The sequence below is a fragment of the Charadrius vociferus genome, unplaced genomic scaffold, assembly GCF_000708025.1.
Source record: "Charadrius vociferus isolate BGI_N301 unplaced genomic scaffold, ASM70802v2 scaffold159, whole genome shotgun sequence".
Taxonomy (NCBI): Eukaryota; Metazoa; Chordata; class Aves; order Charadriiformes; family Charadriidae; genus Charadrius; species Charadrius vociferus.
The window spans coordinates 2745307-2765609 of record NW_009649940.1 but is presented as its reverse complement, the minus strand read 5'-3'; the positions used below and the strand labels follow the sequence as shown (position 1 = coordinate 2765609).

The window sequence follows — 20303 nt, the reverse complement described above, 5'->3', positions numbered from 1 at the left end:
ATTGAAATGCGTCTTTTCTATCACTGCATCAACAGAACTGTGAAGCTTTAATTTTAGGTTGAAACGTTTTTTTCTGTGGGACCTATAACACTCCAGCCTTCTGACTATAGAAACAAGAGGTTAAGATGGGACTTGTAATGGAGAGGGCAGAAGAAACAGTACAGTTTTGCCAAGTAACAGGTACACAGAAAGGTCTTTTAGCTGTTTTAAGATAATGGCATTTGTTCCTCTACAGATGATCTGTATGTGGTTTTCTAATCAGCCATATTTGATTAAATTAAAGAAAGAATAACTTTGGAAGTGGTTTCTGAATTAAAATTAATGACTTCCATAATAAACCTGACAGTTGAAACTGCAGTTTGATACCACAGCTAATGTGGGCAAACCAAGACACCCCGAGGAACATTCGTGCAAGGGTAGAAATAGGGGTGACCGGAGTGCTGCTTTGTCAGACCCCTGTGATTTTTGTGCGAGGCCTGTTTTCAGACAGAGCTGTGAAGTGAAAGCTTACATATGCCATTGTGGTATTTTTTCAAATAGTCTTCTCTATTTTAACAGAGTTTAACGTTTGCTGTCACTTTCACTAGTTGTGATGGATCAGAATCCCTCTGGGCAGCCATAGCTCTTAAGAGGATGGCGGCTTTGCATGTACCAAATTGATGCCGCAGTCTGAAGCTATACTTTGTCGTTGCATAGGCAAAGGTTGGCAAAACTAAAGATGATGATGATCTTAATTTAATGTCCTGGTTTGAGGGAAGTATCATGGGTGGCATTTAATCATACAGTACAGTAAAACATTTAACCCTGGATTTGTTCTTTTCTTTAATTGCTTGAAAACAATTTTTATTTTTAGCTTGGTTTAAATAAATTGTGAAACTACAGCATTAGGGGAGAAAAAACCTGTCCTCCTAGGTATAGATTTCTTGGTTTAGACTTTGCTTTTTTAGATGTCTGTACGGATCTGTATTCAGAAAGTGATAGTTCCTTTACAGTACACTCATGAAAGTGCCTTCAAGGAGAGCAGTTCATGCCATTGTAACACTTCTTCAGTCTTCTGTCTTCATCAGCTTATTTGCATTGAGTGGCTTTGCCGTTTTTTTTTTTTTTTTTTTCCTTGGTCCATATAGTAGGTTCTAAAAAACTAGACGATGAACCTGGAGTACATGAGTATATGAATCCAAGCTGAAATTTTGATGTCTACCCCAAAGAAGGAAGAGCTTTTCAAAAGAGCACAATGCCTTTTAAAGAGGGAATAAAAAGGCTATCGTACATCACGGGAGTTTCTGCTAACCCAGATGTTATTTCTTTGTAAATTTCTAATGTTTCCTTCCTCAGTTTTGTTTTTTCCCAATTTTGCTTACATGTATTGGAATGCAGGAGTACTTCTTAAAAAAAACAAACCAAGGAAAACTCTGTCATGTTATTCCTTACCTACCGCCTTTGGAGAGATATTGGATCAGGTAACTGTCTGGCCCCAACAGCCTTTAGGTGTTCTCATTCTGATACTTTCCTGAGTGAGCTACTCAAGGTTTCAAGTAAGACTTCGTGGAAGATGCAAACACTGATTTACCCATGACCATCAGGAATAGCTGAATTATCACAAGTGCTGGCTCTTCTTTTAAAACTATCAACTTGGGCAAAATAATGAGTAAGCGCAGAGGAAGGGCACGATGTTTCTTCTTGTCTGCAACATCCATAGACTTCTGTAAGCCACTGAGGTTCCAGGAAGAGAGCAATGCCAATGTTTTCTATATTCTTAGTCCAGCCAGATGTTCTCTTTGAGCCCTTAAAGGTGCTGTGGTGCAGTGTCTTTGTATAATGTTCTCTGTTCAGCTAAACTTTGAAGCTGTATTAGTTATCTGTGTGTTCAAGTTAATTTAAATTATATAATACTAGTTCTAAACAAAATTTGCATCCTTTATTCTGTAAAATTAGCTAGTTCTAGTATAAAGTATATGAATGTATATTAACTTTAAACAATTAATGATATTAATTACTATCTAAGAGTCCATTCTAGTTTTTCCTTATTTGATTTTTATCAATGTGGTCTCAGAGAAAGGAGGACCTGTTTGTCATCTAGACAAATGAACGAGAATGAACTGGTCTTGTCTGTTCCTGAAGATCTTCCATACAGAACATCCCAGGCGTTCCTTACATCGCCTGCTAATAGTGATTTGTGTGCGTGTCTGACCAAAAAGCTCTCTTAATATTTAGAATACCATGGTAAATTAAACCACTAAGTACTCCTACTTTGACCATTATTGATCCTTATCCTTCTGTAGTAACATTCTGGTTCATCTTGGGGTGGGGGAGTGGACCATTTGGCCTGTTCCCTCTCAGCTATCATTTTTGTTTGTTTTTTTTCTCAGCCAAAAGAGTGTGATTTCCTTCAGTCTCTTTCCCTTTAAAACATGTTTATAAACTACTTACTATTTGTCTCTGTGCTCTGGACTTGTTCCAGTTATTACATCTTTCTTAAAATGTACTATCCAAAACTGGACATGGTTGACACATCGCCATTGCCAAATTAGGACAAAAAATTTTTTGTGCTCTGCAGATGGGACTCCTGTTAATACATCCTGTAGCTGTGTTGCCTTTTCTTTGCAGCAGCTTGCTGCTAGTGATTTCAAGTGATCCACTCCAGCTGCTGAACTTTTTCTAGTGCTGCCTCTACTTTTTTGTTGTGTGTTTTTGCATGGGAGCTTGTGTATGCTATTTTGAATTTTGTCTTAGAAAGCATCACCTAGGTTTCATGTTGGTGTAGTTTTTTGTTATATTGAGGCGATTTTAAAATGTTAATCTTGTCTTTCCGAAGGGCTTGCAGTACAATTCTTCTTATAAATGCTTAAGTGAGAGAAAACAAATAGGATGACTTTTTTTTTTTTCTCTAAGAGAAAGCCCCATTGTGTCCTTGAATGTAACTACTAATTAAAACTCGTATATGAACAAAATAATTTTGGGGTGGGTTTTTTTTGTTTGTTTTCAGAAAAGGGAACATTGCTTTTTGCAGTGGCTGCTTTCTCGTAAGGCATTTGAAGAAATTCTTTTAATGCCTGGGAGGGATGCCTTTCCTTGACATATCCATCATTTGTCTGAGAAGAGCTCTTACCATCACGGCAAACTTAAAGCAGTTGAGCTTTCAATATTTCAGGAGGCAACTCTTTTTTTTTTTTTCCTATTTGTTCTTGCATGCTTCATGTCCCCTCCCTACTTGAAGTAATCAGATGTCACTTGCATAGCAGTCTTCTGTATCAGAACTGTCACTGATGATTCTTCTTTCTTTCCCAGTGACCTTGAGCCTGAATGGTTGGATGGTGTGCAGAAAAATGGGGAATTGTTTTATTTAGAATTGAGTGAAAGTGAAGAAGAAACTCTGCTTCAGAACAGCTGTCCAGAAATGCCGGCAGTGAATCATGTCAGGTTTCGTGAAAATGAAGCTGAAGTTATTCAGGAGGGATCACGAAAAGAAAGAAAGTATGAACTGAAGAAGTTGACCAAAATATTAAAAAAGAAGAATCTTTTACCAAAGCATTCTGGTAAGAAAGGCAGTGGAAGCTGTAATGTGCACTCCACTGGTCCTACTTCCATATTGAAACACCAGTCCGCTCAGAAAATGGGTGTCACTGTTCAGCAAAAATACAAAGATGTATGTGTTTATGTAAATCCCAGAAAACTGTACAGTGCTGGAGAAGATGAGCAGCACAGGCTGCTGGAGACCTTGGTAGGGATTGTCCATCAGTCTTCATGGAGCAGCAGAAGAGCCGAAAAACAAGGCAGGAAGGATAAAGTCAACAGAGGAATTGGTGAAGAGAAGCTTGTAGTACATGGCTTGGTGCCAGGTAGTTCAGCAGTGAAAACGGGTCAAATCTTGATTGGTAAGTAATTGAATGAATAGTTAAGTTCTGCACTCCTCCTTTAAAATGATGATTTTTAATTTATTTTGGTTTTGAGGCAGCTGACTTGAATATTCCTGAGACATAAGCAATTACTTACAACAACTATTTTGTCAGTTCTTGAGGGATTATTTTAAATAAATGTCATTGCATCTGATGTTTTGTTACCTATTTAGTTTTACTATATTATTAGTTTTAAGAACATATAACATAAACTAGAAGGTGTTAGTATAGTAAGGAGATGACTATCCTTTAAGCATACAAGGATTGAGCAGCTTGAACTTGGAGCAACAAATACCCCCCCCACACCACCTTTAATGCAGAATTTGCTCAGTAGGTAAATGGGACTGGGGAAAAGCTATAGTCTGCCAAATATTGTGTTTTGTTTTTATTCTTTTCCACAGCATCCTCCTTAAATAAAAAGCTTTCCTGTATGCGCTTTAAATGGATCTTGTACCATAAAAATGAGGAAAAAATATTAAGATACATTCATATGTTACAAGCTTTCTGCACAGCCTTGTTTGGATATTCTCCTGTTTAGCAAGTATAACAGCTGCTTCTTCAGCAGTTGTGATCAGGCGGCCTCTAACTACATAGTGGGACTGCAGTTTGAGGAGGCAGTAAGCCAGTATAGCAGCTCTCCTTTGTGTTGGTTTGGCTCTTGTCAGACACTTCCATGAGCTGATGCAACTAAATAACCTGGCAGAAAACTAACCCAGAAGAAAAATTGCCGGTCTAGTTTTTGCTGGTGTAGTAAGTTAACCTTGGGGCACAGAAGAGCTGAGAAGCACAGCAGCGTGAATAACAGAGGGGAATGAACTTCTGTGGCCAGTGGTGAAGGAGCAGAAATACTCCCACATCAAGCATCAAGAGGCCATTAAGAGGACTCGGCACTCGCAAGACCCCAACGTCAGAGACAGTAAATGTGAGATAGCTAGCCTGCATCTGTAACGGGTGGAAGGTTGTCTAATTACCCTTGAAGTTGGTCCCTTGTATGGAGAGAGCGAAGATACGATGTTGGTTAGAAGATCATGAAAATCTTAATAGTGTAGTAGCACAAATCCCACAAAGACAGCATAAGCGCTTTTGAAATTCCAATGTTGTGTGTGTAAAAAGGCAAATCGTGCTTTGACTAGCTGATTCTTCTAGCACATGTTTTTGGTAGGGATGCTGAAGAATACTCCAGAGGGAGAATTGGATAACTTTCAGATTTTACCAGAAAGAACTGATTAGTCCAGAAGTGGGGGATGCAGAATGAGGGGGAGGAGGGAGGGAGTTTCAGCTTGATCTACTTAATGGTATTTAATGTAATTAGTGTAACAGTGGGTATTTATAACCTGTAAGTTAATTTTGCGACACAAATTTGTATATAACTGCATGTTTGTAAGAGCAGGTGTGAAGTCAGAACAGTGTAGGCAAAAACCAGATCTGGGAGATAAAGTTAACCTCCTAAAAGGAGATGGTACTTCATCTGCAGCACTTAATGCTTCCCAGAGCTAGTGAGGACAAAAACTGTGGGGTTTTTGTTTTGTTTTAAATAGAAGAACATTTAAACTAATCTAAAGAGTCTAGCAGTTTAATATGTGCTAGGCTATCATCAACCAATATTGCCTTGGTTTTGCACATTGGAAACATACTTTTAAGCATACTGCAGTTATTCAGCTCTTAACTGGGAAACTGAGTTGTATTCTGTGCCAACAGTATGAAATGTATAATTTTCATATAAAAATACTTTCAAATTATATATCTGTAGTGAACACTAAGTACTCTGGAATTTTTATGTGGTGTCTAGAAATAGAGATGCTTTGCATTAATGAGATGCTCAGGTTTCAGTGCTATCTGCATAAAGAATATACAGTAACAAAAATTTCGTTCTGGTCAAAAAACTGTCTGGTTTACTGCTTCTGCACTGCACATCAGAGGATGGGATAGCTATGGTATACACCCAAAGCCTGATTGGGAAGCAGCTGTGGTTCAGTAGATGGCCTCCTGAGATCCTCACAGGGTCTGAAGTGTTCAGAACGTTCAAGAAAAATACAGTAGAACTTTGCTTTTCCTATTGTTAAAAGTAAGTTTTAGGAATCCTCTTGTGAATTGTGGAAGCAATCAGTAAAGAATAGTTCTGTGGTCAGTATAAAAATGAAGCTGTTGCACAAAAGTTAGCAACTTCCTGAGTCATCACAAATGAGGAATGCCTCATCAGTATAGCGGGATGCCTGCTGGCTGGGTGGGTTATAACTTTGTTCATCTTCATTGACCTGCATATGCGTAGATATCAACCTGTTCTTGTTTTGCTTTTTAATATTTTAATAGACCACAGGAGGGTTGGATTGCGTGTGAGATGTTTTCCTTCTGCTGCTGCTTGCTTCTTACGTGTTTTCCTCTGCTACAGCGTGAATCCTCTGCAGGCCACAGCTCTTGAGGGATGGGTCCCCTCCATGGGCTACAACCCTTCCCCTAGTGACTGCTGCTCTTAAATACGTTTGAGTAGAGGTGCCATGGCTCCCCTGGCTAGGCGATGTTTTGGTACGTGGAAAGTTGCTTACACCAGCTTCAGAATTGGCTATGAGCAGCACAAGGTGGCTTGTGACCTCCTGCCACGTGGGTCCCTCCTGCAGCACCCTGCTACCAAAATCCTGCCAGTAATGCCCAACTGAGAGTTCTCACTCTCCCATCTTGTTTAAAATTTGAGCTTTCTAGATTATTTTTCCCAAGACTTGGGTTTGTAATATGTTAAATAATAACCAAGTTACTGATTACTTTGTATTTTCATTGGCAAATTAGTTAATTTGTCAGTGATAAGCATGGTCACCACTTAAATGGCTATCAGGGTTGAATCATAAGGGAGACTAAACTCTTGTGATTTTTCATTCTGAATAAACAGAAAGTGGTTATTGCTTTAACATTTTTAGTAGAAATAACTGCTCTCCCTGCCCCTAAATAATCACTTTCGTCAGGTGGCTTCTTCAAATTATTCTGAAATGTGTATCCCTTATAGCTTTGAACAGTTAAAACATCTGTTTATTATTTGTGCACTACACTTTAATTTTTTTTTTAAGATTGCATATGGAAGTCATAAGTCTTGTTGCTGTACTTTATTAACCAAGTAGAATGCAGGCACTGACCATATGAAAGTAAATACAACAGTTTTGCGAGCTAAAAAAACCCTGCTGCTTTGTAACTCTAAAAAGATGCCATTCTATCCATGTGTTGTTTATCAGTTCATTTATCTTTTTTTTATATTTAGCCGTTTGGCATCCATCTTAAATTTTCAAAACAAAAAAGCCCTCATTGATTTTTATATTCTTGCTGTCACTTTCATTTTGGTTAAGATGAAATACAGTGCTTTTATCTCATGTTTCTCAAGTGTCTTTTGGTTTTTTGGCAAATTGTTTTTCTTGCTTGAGTTTATTATTAACAATATGCAAAGGTTGGTCTGCTATGTAGAACTTACTAGTCTCATCTTTGAGTGTATCTTCAAAGATAAAAAGCTCTGCGAAATATTCACTTTTAGATCCAGGCAAATAAGGGTTGTGACAGGAAATGCCATTATAATTTTTTTTTTTTTTTCTCTCTCTTCAAATTGAAACCTATCCGATTCACAGCAGGGGATACTTATAAATGCTGATGATCATCATCTTTAGTCAAAATGGAGAAGTAATTCCAATGACACTGAAAACACAAGAAAGCTCTTTTCACTAGCAGAGCGTACCATTGTTACCCTCTTTGAAATTATCTTCTGTTCTTACTGCTCTCATCACTGACTATCTTAACGGTTTGCATGAACCCCCTGATCGGTAGGTACAAGTCTCACAAAAAGGGTGAAAACTACCTAGGGACAGGGATTAATCTTGGATTATGTTAAAGATGGGCTATAATAATCCAGTTTTGAACAAGTATGCAAAAGATGCAGGCTGCTGTTGCAAGCTTCGGTTGAAAGGTCCAGATCCCAATCCCGTTTACCGACAAATGGTTTTCTAGGGGTTTCTAATACAGTAATTCTGTTGATGTTATGTGGGAGGGTTATTTCTTTTTCCCTGAATAAAGAAATGTTTAAGTAGTAACCTGCTCATTTTAGTAGTAAAAATGCAGATATGGCTGTTGGAGTTCTGAGGTTTTAGTAAAAGAGGCAGTCATTGCTAGAAAGCCAAGTGTATCTGTTAAATTTTTATAGCATAGATAACTTGTTTAAAACAGTAATCCATTTCCGTAAAAATAAGCAACTTGCCATTTGCAGACCATGGAACTAAGAGTCCTGTCAGAAGAATGTCCTTGAAAGGACCAAAATACTGTGAGAGTTTGAGATTTTCATGAGGAATCACCATATATGGTGCACTTTTTGAAAAGGCTCTCCAAAGTAGACATGTTGGGCACGCAAGATAGAAATACAGAGCTTGCGTAAGCTTTGCTGTGTTCTCACTGTGGAGTTTGGGATGTCGTTTATGTTCTTTTAATCTCCTCTTGAAGCATAACAGCATTGGTTTGGGTAAAAGCAGCCTGCTAACTTATAAAGCAAGTAATTGATCTGGCTTTCTTCAGTAGAATGTGTCCCATACTTTGCCTTTTTTGGAAAGGAATATGTGAACATTTATAAGTACTTCCACCAAGTCATTACCAAGAGCAGAGGAAAGTAAGTATCAGGATTTCATGAAAATTGTCCTCTGTCCTCTCCCATGTGAACAACGTGGTTCTGATTTTAATTCGGCCAAAAATGTTCACTTCCTATTACAGTATGGAAGTGGTATCTGCTTACCCATCAGTGTTCCCTGGCTAAATGCAAAGGTGATCTACTTTAGAAATGGTGCTTGCGGGTTTATTTCTAGGGAGTGGATGTTTAACAAAAGTAATAGACCTGTGCGTCATACGGCAAAGTGATAGGCAGTTCTGAAATAAACATTTTGGGGATGTCAGCAGTCCCAAAGACTTTTCTAAACTTTGTCTTTAAAAAAACTGGAATAATTTCATCAGCTGTATGCAAACTAGGTGTTTGAGCTCAAGATACACTGTTCTTAGCTAATACTAACTGGATGTGAGAGGTCTTTTCTAATGGGAAGATGGAAAGACAGAACAAAGAAAATAGGAAAGAATTTCTGTCTCTCTTCTCTCTCTGTTCCATCACTCTAGTAAAATAAAGTTCTGCTTGGCATTGTGTGGAGAACATAGGAACATCTTATGGTTTTGTGGACTGAGAATCTTTTTATAAGTGATAGAACTCAAAAGCTTGATTATTCATTATTATGGCATAAAAAAAAAAAAGCTTTATCCTTTAAAGAAGAATGTATTTTTCTAAAGATAAATTTATTGACTCAAGGTCTGATATCCTGGAGCTGCTTGAAGAAAATTTATTTCTTCTATTGCAGTTGCTGAGTGTCTCTAAAACTGGAACTGAGTGAGACTTTGTTCTAACATTCTTCATCTTTTAACGTATAGGCTGGTGACTTTCATGACAGACAGTAGTGATCTTACTGGTTTGCAGAACTGCAAGCCAATAAGAGCAAGTTATGTGCTATTCTATATAGTATTATCCAGTAAAAGTTTTGCATGCAACCATATTGTTGAAAAAGCTAAAACAAAAAAAGCAAATTTTTACATCATTTTATATCGTTTGAAAACAACATTTCATATAAATGCTTCTTGTTTATGTATGTATATAGATCTACTGCAGCAAAAAGGAAGAAGTTCACTCTGATCTCTGTACTTGAGAAAAGTCAGTTGAAGGGGTTTTTCACCCACTTCATAGAGCACAGGAATGATGGAAAAATGTATTGCAGTACCATCTCTACAACTTTTTTCTCTCTGCTACTGAAATGTGTCTCTACATCTGAAATTGAGCAATATTTTCGTTTGGAAAATTTTGATTTACCTGTGCAAATTATCAAGTTAGATCATCTTAAACAATTGCAAACACCATTTACCATTTTATTTCATTTAACCTAAATTGATGAAGCATTAAGTGTAATTAGATAAAACTTTATATATTTGCGCTATTTTTTTTATGGCCTTAACGTCTGAAGACCTAAGTCAGTCTCACTTGCTCTTAGTTTTTCCCACTGCTGAAGGGGAGGAAACAATTCTCAAAGAATGTGTAGATGTGAAATTCTAACAAAAGAACACTTGCATATATAAACTCTTTTGCTGGCATTAATTATCACACTGGGCAGATCTTGTGGTCATGTTCTGCTTTACGATATTCTGTTTTCATCATTTTACATACTTCCTATTGTGCCAGTGATGTCTTTCATTCTGTTCCTTCTTAGTCTCTACTCTTTGAATACTGTTGTGTTTGGCAAAAAGAAAAGAAGGAAAAAAGGCGAACGCCCTGCCACACGCACCCCCAATTCTGGAAAGTCCACACTGATCAATGTAGATTTTCTGACTTGCACATCAGGTTGCAGTTCTTTAACAGTGACAGAGTATTTTCTGGCAAAATGAAGGCAGCCTTACAGGACTGCTTTGGCTGTGTCTTCTGGAAAGCTGTTCCATTTATGGTGCATGATTACATTTTTACAAATTGAATGGAATAAATATTTACTGATGCATTTGAAGTTTTACGTATGTACCTTAGGTGTCGAATAAATAAAACACTTTGGGTATGTAACATGTAAATACTGATGGATCTTTTCTTTTCAAAGTGTCTTTGTATATTCCACCCTGGAAGACATGGTTCAAAAATATTCCCTTACGTGCTAAGGTGTGTAAGTCTTCACAAAATGTGTGCAGCAGGTTTGAATGTCTTGGTGGAGTAGATGACTCTACTGTTGTCTTTACAACAGAATTTGTAATGTCTCTAGTAAAACAAGCAGAACACAAACAACTTCTGTTTAAACAGCATTCCAGATTAGTACAAGAGCAATTTATGCATTCTCTTGTATTTGTGAATGATGATCATTAATACATGGTACTACAGTGTTTTCAACAAAGAATGTAGTAATTCTGTTTGTAACTTCTTGTTATATTAGAGTAGCCTGAATGCTCTGCTTTTGATTACTAATTTTCAAGTCCTGGGGCTCTGGCATGGATTTACTGAGTTGCTTTTAGATGCTGTTTAACTTTCAACTTTCCTGTCTTTGAATTGTTGTTTTATTGAAGATTTGATAGGCCAAAACTTTTACTGTGCTGCACATCAAGAAACACAGAGGTTAGGGAGAGAGCTACTATTACTTGAAATAGAAAAAAACAAACAATTTAATTCCAAGGAATTATAACATTTTTGTAGGTATAATAAAACTTAATCTTTTCTTGGTTTTGCTGTAGGAAAGAGTAGGAATGACTTTTGTTTTAATGTAAAATAACAGCAGTTGGTTGTTATCTAGTATATTAAAGAGGAATTTTGCTTGCATTTTGGGACAACTCTGTATTTCCTTACTGATGATAAGTTAAGAAGAATGTTCTTTCTCCCATTGGCCTTGTGTTTTGCACTGATTTTGAGCAATCGACCTAGTACCTGGGAAGAATTCCAGTTGTATTTGATGGTATTTAACAACAAGGTAGAAGACAGAAGTAACGATAAACTGTCAGAATTCTTCTAAACTTTCAGATTCTGTTGTCTTTAGTAGATTCTCAGGAAATAGACCCTAGAGACAGATTCTTCTTTTCCTTAGTATGCATGTCATTATCATCACTGTTACTTTGAGCTGAGCAAGTCTTCTCCCCAGAAGACTTGAAATATGTACTTAACCTTACAGTTTTTCAGTGCTTTATGTCTGCAGTTGTGCACATTTTTGTTGCCAAGTCAAGGCTTTGGAGCACATTTGCTACAAATCCATATCTTTTTTTCTAATCTCTTTATACTGCCTGAAAGAGCGATGAGCGCTGCAGCTGCTAGCTGGCTGAGGTCTTCTCTATTGCAGGTGTAGTTGAATACTGCTGTAATGCTGCCTCTGGCTTTTCACGTGTCCTCGTGCAGAACAAAAGGATCGATGTCACAATTCCAGCTTCTAATCTGCTTAGGGTGTTCTGGGAATTTCTGTAATTCCCTGGACGTTGCAAGTGTAGCAACCCTGTTTGTGAGGGACCTGCTGGTTTATTTCACCTTTTTCATTAAGACTCACCTAAGCGTGATGAGATATAATTGTAGATACAAATAATAAATAAAACTGAACAGAGGAAATAATGAACTGTCCAACTGTCTTTGGATTTACATTATATCCACATCCTTTGCTATGCCAGTCAGAAAACTCCTGCCCTCGTGCCTTTCCCCACTGATCGGAATACCTCATACTGCTCTTAAATACCATTCCCTCTCCTGCCCTCTAAAAGCTTTTTGGGTAAGTCAGTGTTTGCGGTGGCTGATTCGGAACTTCCCTTGTACGGACTGGCCAGCCTGGAGCCCAGACAGGACAAGTGATGAGCCTGTCCCTGAGAGGGAAGGAAAAGGAGGGGGCTTCTCTATCCAGTAATCCATTAAGAGAACTCATAGAATGTAATGTGACTTGTGCCTTCTCTTCTAGCTTTGTTTACAATTAGTATTGGTATCAAAGCTATTAATAGTACAATTGTAGAAGCCTCATTTCCTTAGAAAACAAAGCTCAAGAGTACCTAGTTTGAAAGAAAAGAGTACCTCACTTAAACCTTTCTTCTTTTTTTCAGTCATGTATTAAGTGTCTCATGTTACATGTTACACTCTTTTAAATGCTAATATTAATAATCTTGGAGAGGATGTGGAGGTACTTTTTGAGGGAGTCTTTGTGCAGCTCAAGCAACATTGGGCTTGGTTTTCAATCTGCTCTTCCAGAGCAGCTCTCGGTATTTTTACTTTACACCTGTAAGGAATAAGAATGACCTTGGAATCAAGTCACTTTCAATGTTAAGTAAGAAGCTCGTTTCTTTTTTTTTTTTTTATACTTCCATTTCCACAGACAGAAGATGATACAAGCTGTAAACTAACCAAGTTTTTCACCCATTAGGGCGGAAAGTGGAGACAACCGAAAGTGCCACCGAAGGAAATCAGACAGAGTCAGAATCGTCTAGGTTGGAAGGGACCTTTAAAATCATGGAGTCCAACCATTAACCTAAACCTGCCAAAACTACCACTAAACCTTGTCCCTAAGCACCACATAGAAAATACGGCCTGTTTTGTTATCTGAAGTGGAATATTTGGCACTGGAAAGGACCTAATGAACCGTGAAGTCCTATATCCTGGTGCTACTGGCAGTCACTTCCTGTCGTTTGTTTCACAAATTTATGTTGCCTTATCTTGGGTATTTTACCCTAGATAGCCTTATTGGAAACGTTTTTAGAAATTCTCTATCTTGAGACTACAGAACCTTTTGATTTCTGCTCTAGCTGCTTTCACACATAGCCTTTACTCACCTTCTCTTTAACCAACAGAAACTGGTTCTCTGTTTCCCGTGGTCACTGCAGTATTACTTCTGTGTATCTGATCTCATTTGATTTTGTTTTTCTTGAGCACAAGTAGATGGAATTGTAGAGAATACTCTGGATGGGATCCTGTCAGGTCCTATTAATAATCACCTCCGTTCAAAGGAAATGTCTTCTCTAGCACTTACTTAAGCAAGCGTCTGGGTTACAAAAATCACCTGCCAGAAAAGTGAATGGTTTTCTGCCAGTGTAGTGAACGGAGCTGAGTTACTAAGGGGCATGGTGACTGCCAGGGCCGCTTCAAAGAGAGCGGTGGTGGGATTCTCCCATCGTTAGGCTCAGCCAACGCTTGAAACCTCTGCTACAAGTGATGGCCAAGAATTTGTAAGCTGTTACAGGAAGGGTGAGGTTTGGAATGCATTTGGAAACAGTAGTGTTTATATCAATAGAGGTAGCAGTGGAGAAGGATTGGCAGGTGAACAGAGGTGGTTTCAGAGGGGAAAAAAGTACTGCTTAGGCATAACTTGATTGGTGAAGTTGTTCGGGTTTCTGATCAAGTAACAAAAGTGATATAAGCCTGGATGGAGGGGAGAGGCTTTGCCAGTTATTTTTGTAAAATGATACAAGCGTGTCAGTAAAGCCTTAAGAACATTGAGGTAATAGACTAATGTTTCTAAACATAGTAAATGTTGCATGGAGAAACCGTCTACTTAAACATAACAAAAATACATTTATGATTATTTGAATGTTGTATTCATTTTTAAAACAAAAACTGTTTGGCTTTGTACTGTGGTGTAATACCATCTAAATTTCTCATGCTTTTGTCTGTTTTCTCTCCAGGAGATGCTCTTGTTGCTGTAAATGATGTTGATGTGAATTCTGAAAACATAGAAAGGGTTTTGTCTTGTATTCCAGGTCCTATGCAGGTACAGTTATTGAACATTTATTCCCAATGTCCAATGTCCTCTGTAAAAATTAATATTGTTTCTAGCCTTTTTTCCTTAGGAAACAGAACTTAGACAATCTTCTTCTTAGAACTGCCCCACCTAATTTTTTAACACGTTGGTTGACTTCAGTGAAACTTTGAGTAGAAATTTCCGAGTTCAATTCTAGTAAGTTTTTTGAAAACAGGAAGGTGCAAGTAAGTGACTCAAGCCAATGTCCCATTAAGGGACGTTAGGCACAGTCCAGCTGTTGCGTATTCTGTTTGTCATCAGTCAGAGTTAGAAAGCATATGCAAGATAGTGCAAGAGGTAGCAGCATACTTGTAGGTTTAGACTAACCATAACACCTGATTTTTTTGCCCAGTGTGAGAATCAAGGTATTCTGCGCTTGCAGAATTCTGAGTATTCATGTTTCTCTATGAGAACTAGTACATACATATATGGAAAATCAAGTTTCATTACTTTTCCTGCTCAGAAAGCAACTTTATTACTATGTTACCGCTGGCATCAAAATTAATTACTACTTGTTGAATACAGGGAAGTAACTCCTTTGAGACATGCACAAACTTTTAGCTAGCGATAGTTGTAGTTATGGGCAAAGATGGCAATAATGGTTTCTTTGAGAGCTGTTATTTTGAACACTGATCTCAGCAAATGAAGGACAAGGTTTGTAATGTCGTGATGCCTTGTTGCTGGTGGGTAGTAGGGCTGGAGATGTGCAATCTGGCAATAGCACGTATGCAAGATACTGATGTCTACCTTAAAAATAAATATGTCAACTGCAGAATAGTAGTGGCTTTTTTTGTCAGTGACTGTTCTTAAGACAGTAATAACTGATACAGAAATAGTTGAATAACGTAATTATCTCTTCATCAATATAAAAGACTCACAACCACAAGAGAGTAAAAAGAAACCTCAATTAACAAGTAGTGCTATTAAAGATATTTAAAACTATTTAAATGGAGAAATTGATACTGCTTTAATATTTAAAAAGAAAAATCAATTCTTGAGTATTTAAGAGCTTTTAAATACTTTTAAGATCTTTCAAAACTGAATAGTGATGAAGATTCATAGAAGTCAGTAATCTACCGTGATACAAAAAAAAAAAAAAACCAAAAAAAAACCCAAAACTGACCTGATGAATAATGTGTCTTTCCCCCCCAAAACCTACTGCATATATCTTCTCTTCTAGCTGAACAATAATTTTGGAGCCATAATGAAGAACTGAATAACTAATAAAGACTTAGATAGCTATTTCAGGATTAAACAAAGAGAATGTTCATTACCTAGGCTGTTGGTAGCGTAAAATTAAGTATTTTGAGTTATTCTGCTTAAATCCACTTCCTGGTAGGCAGGAACACAAGGTAAAAGTTGCAACTTGTACATGTAAGATGAGGCAGGTTAAAATTATAGTGTCTCTTACAGTGTGTCTGTAACCTCTTGGTAGTTTTTCTTCAGGTAGAATATACGAGGTGATAATAATAGAAAGGTTTTACTGTCCAGAGATAAAAAGAAGTGGAAACTTTAGGTTTTGTTAAACATGCTTCTGTTGGCAACTTACGAAGTGTAAGTGCCTGTAGAACTACATCTGCAACTGCAGTAAGATTGAGTACTAGCATGTCATTTTAGGAAGCTTTCCAAGATACTTGACAGTATGAAGCTTGCTTAAGCTACCAGAGTTGTGGTCAGGTATTGGCAGAGCTCCATGGCAGAAAAACCTTGTCTTGCCTGTCTTTGACCAAATACGGAGTTGCTGTAACTGTTATTAAATACAGAATGATTAAAAAAGCAGAGATTATGTAGTTTATTTAATTGTATCCTTGCTAGATTAGAGTATATATATGACTAGTTGCTAAAATGCAATGCAACCCTTTATATAGTAGTTATTCTAATGCAACATTAAAGTTTACATTGTCAGTAAATCTGTCAAGTAGACAGCGATTACTTGAAATGTATAACTGTTTGTCATGTTGGCTTTCCAAAACCTTTTATTAAAGTGCAATTATTCCTTTTATACTGTGCAGTTTGAGTCAAGCCAGAAGAGTGATTGCTGAAATAGACCAGTGGAGAATTTAAATACAGAGTTGTGGGGTTTTTGCAGTGTAGAACACTGTGTTCATGCTGCTGAAGAAAGTAAGGGTTGCTGTTTCTGAGATTTAGTAATAAAGGCAGCTGTTACACAAGCAAAATTGTTAATGTATTCTTTTTCATCTTATATTGCAAAATATTTTAAAAAATGCTGTTTAAAGCCATTTTACCGTAGTTATAAGTTATTTACATAAGCAAAATCACTGCTTTTCTGGGTTCAGTGTGACAAATTACTGGAAGTAATTTCAAAAACTAATCACCCAGATTCTCTCAGTTGCAGCATGTCGCATAACATCTATCATTATTATATTTCCAGAATTTTGTTTTCCTTACCTCAGTTTAGGCAAACTAGCTTCTAGGCATGTAAGGGCTAATTTAGTGTATTTATTGAGCAATAGAAGTCCAAATGCTGCATCAGCAGTGGATACCCCATTTAGTTAGAAGTTCTATAGCAGTCACTGAATGTCACAGGACAAAGCATACCGCTTAATCCATGCTTGAGATAATATGATAAAGTTATATTCTTCAGTCTATACAATTTCACATTTTTGTAATCAAAATAGCTGCTGTTTCCTATCACCACAAGCCAGAGAAGACAGAATAGGAAGGGGACAATATGCTAGAAGTATATACTTTTCCTTATCCTGATACTCGGAAGTTGCAGAACCATTTTACCCAAAACTTTCTAAAAATATTCAGCTTGAGGCAGACATTCAGAATCAGAAATTTCAGCCTGAAATTTTGAGTTACAGTTGTGCAAACCATAAGCACATGGAAAACAGAACAGGAAATGGCAGGCAATCTTAAAAGGCAGGCAATGCCACCAGCTCTGTCTATAATAAAATCCATATTCAAAGACACACAGCTTTCTTGCAGATAAACAGAACGCGTGTCTTACTGGGTCAGACCAACAGTATAACAGCTACATTTTCTGTTTCTTGCACTGGCAAATGTTTAAGAGTATTAAGAACCAAATTAAATACAGAGTGACCTTCCCATCATACTTTTCTGGCTTCTAGCAGTCAGTAGTCAGGGACTTGCTGGATCACTTACAGGTTTGTACCACCTTCTTTCTTAATCTAGTTCTTAAAATTTCTTTGCCCTCTGCAGCATCCTGTAGCAGCGATTTACATAACTGATTTGTGTGTTGTGTTCATTTTTCTGGTCTTCAAACTGCCATCAAATTAGGTGCATTTCATACCCCCAGGTTCCTGTATTATGAGTAGTCCTGTCCATGTCTTATCCTTCGTATCATTGCATGACTTTAGAGAGCTCTGTCATTTTCCACTTTTGTCACGTATTTCCTTAGTGGAAAAATCCCCATCTATGTACCTCATAGCTTGCTATTACTGTCGCCTTCATCAGTGCCTTCCTGCAGTTCGACTAAATTCTTTTTGAGAACTGCTCTAAATATTGCAAATGTGTGCATGCTATATATTTATAGGGTGGAATACTAATATTTCTGTGCTTTTCCCATTCTTCATTTCATTTCCTTTTCTGTTTTCTGCTGTGCATTGAACTGATTTTCTTTAGGAGAAATTGAATCAGTTGTGAAAGATTTCATAGTCAGTATTTATAAAAGGGTACTTCAGTAGTCACATATTTAATCAGATCCTGTGCACTGCTTAGGATGATGATATATTTCTCCTCCACAAAAAAACCCAATAATTTTTAGGGTATGTAGAAATGTATTCTCTTGGTCACTTTTTATTACAGCATTTTCCAGACTAGATAGTATTTTTCACAGCAATTTTTTTTAAAGTCGGGGAATAGATTAGAACTTGGACAGAAGTAAAGAGGAACAGATAATGTCGTGTTTCAAGCTCTCAGATAGAATCAAGAAGATTTGGAAAGGAACTTGTAGTCAAATTGTGCGGAGACACCTTTCTCAAAATAGTGATTTCAAATCTGAGCGGTGTGATATTGCCCACAGTGATGTGGGAGACAGCACAGGTATCTGCAGGAGGAGAGAGAGTTAAAGTTGTTTGGCCCTATTTGTTACCAGCTCTTGGTTGTGTCTCTAAGACAAGACAAACTGAGTTGTCTTGGGTTGGTTTGTTTGTTTTTTAAATTGAGAGACTAAAGGCTGCAGCAAGAATTACATCTGTACGTCATTAGTGTAGAGACTGTAGCCTAAGTGTTGTGAATAAGTGTCCACAGACAAGATGTAGTACAAGTTAAGAGAAATAACTATTGACCCTTGTGGAAATCTGCAAGAAGTTAAACAGGGTATGAGAAAAACCCTCTGAAATACATGCAGATGGTGTGACAAAGAAAGAGAATTGAGTCACAGAATGCCAGGAAAGAAAACATGCGTGTATAAAACTGTGAATGATCAAGTTACTGGGTCTTAAAAAACCGCTGCTTCTTAGCTGGATGTTTCTGCTCCTCGAGTCCCGTTAATATGCAGTGTAATGAATCAAAACTGAAATGATGAGGAGAGAGTGAGGGATGAGTTACTTTCAGAAAAGGATGTGGTAGCATATGCCAGGAGAGCAGGATCGACTGCAGTGCTGTTCCAGAGAATGGGAAAAGTGAAAAAAGCTGATAGCAGCCAAAATAGGAGAGGAAAAGATTAATGAGAAGTGTTGGGAGGGAGTAGAGTAGAATGGGAAGGCGGCAGCCAGCGACATAAATGTTGTAGCTGGAAGAGCCGACGATGGCACTTCTCTCCGATCTAGTTTGACAGGCAGTGGGTGTGTTAAAGCATCATTGTTTCTTGCTGGCACTCCTCTCTCTAAGTATGTGTATACACATACTCAAGTACGAAAATGTCAATTATCTGTATTTAAATGTATAAATTACTTCTGCTTCAGCTTTTCAAATTAATTGCAACTGGGAAAATATAAACCTTTTTTGTTGCATCAATCATTAAGCTAAACTGTCACTGAGTTTACAGAGAGGCAGGATTTGGTCTGATGTATTATGTTTAAAAATTCCCAGTCAATAGGCGTGTTAAGGATACTTAAAGGCAGGCAAACAATCCTGAGTAAAAACATACGAAAGAGGGAACTGAGAGCGTGCCTACTTAGTCCAACAGATACATTTTCAGTCACTTTGAACAATGATGAAAACTCAGGTGTCATCCAAGAAAATAAATAAATTTATTCTTCTCGGAAATTACCATTTTATGCTCAGTCAAGAGCTATGTATTTCTCACATATCCTCCATTCATACTTAGGATGAAGTGTTTATTCACACAAAAAAAAAATTACTCTTTCATTCCATCACTGCTGGCATAACTAAAAAATATAATTTTTGTGAGGCAGTGTTCATAAAAAGGACGTCTATAAAACAAATTGTGAAACATATTTCCACACTCAAGTTTGGATTTTGTGTTGCTTGTGAGCCAGGAAATACACATTTATTCTAAAATTCCTGGGTTTTATGTTATTTAAGAAAAAAAGAATAGTAAACATCATGTAATTTTTTGACAAAGTAAGCTTGATCATCTAAACTTCAAGGGGTTTTTTGAGATAATGCTGTGTTTGTGCTTTGATCTTATTTTTTTTTCTTCTGAAGACTGCAGCAAGTGATGTAAACAATTTTAAGCTTCCTGCTAGTTGTGTACAATTGTTAAATATGGCAACAAAACTCTTATTTGCTGACTTTACAGTTTAAAAAGAAGAAAAGTTAATGTAGTGAAAATGTTGACAGATTGAAAGAATCACTACTGAGTATTACAAATTTACAGACTTTTGTAGTCTAATGTAAATTGACTTTCCTGTGCAAACGTACCTGTCAGTGCAGTCAAAATAGCAAGGAAATGCTCATGAAAGAGCCTTGAGGATACATACTTATCAAAGTGCTGACATTCTGAAAGAAGTCAAATATTGTGTGTGTTTCAAAAGCGTGGTAATAGGTTTTGTATTCAAACAAACCCAGAGCAGTAAGTATATTTTTCCAGTCTCAAAACCATAAGAATTAGGTATGAAAACACACCAAACCACATGCTTACTCACATGGTTCACGGAGCATGTAATAGCTGGCTTTGTCCTTAATAACAGCTGGTTGTGTAATGCTGAATATATAATTGGTTTTCTTGAAACAGCAGGAA

General features: G+C 37.2%; 1 protein-coding gene across 1 annotated transcript in view; it reads left to right on the top strand.

The window, feature by feature from the left end:
- The first annotated feature begins 3294 nt into the window (after nucleotides 1-3294).
- Nucleotides 3295-20303, top strand: part of INTU (inturned planar cell polarity protein) — a 42943-nt gene continuing 25934 nt past the window's right edge. Inside the window, exons 1-2 of the mRNA XM_009891429.1 lie at nucleotides 3295-3875; nucleotides 14055-14140. Coding sequence (XP_009889731.1) covers nucleotides 3398-3875; nucleotides 14055-14140 — 564 coding nt within the window. The 5' untranslated portion in view covers nucleotides 3295-3397. The remainder of the gene's footprint in view (nucleotides 3876-14054; nucleotides 14141-20303) is intronic.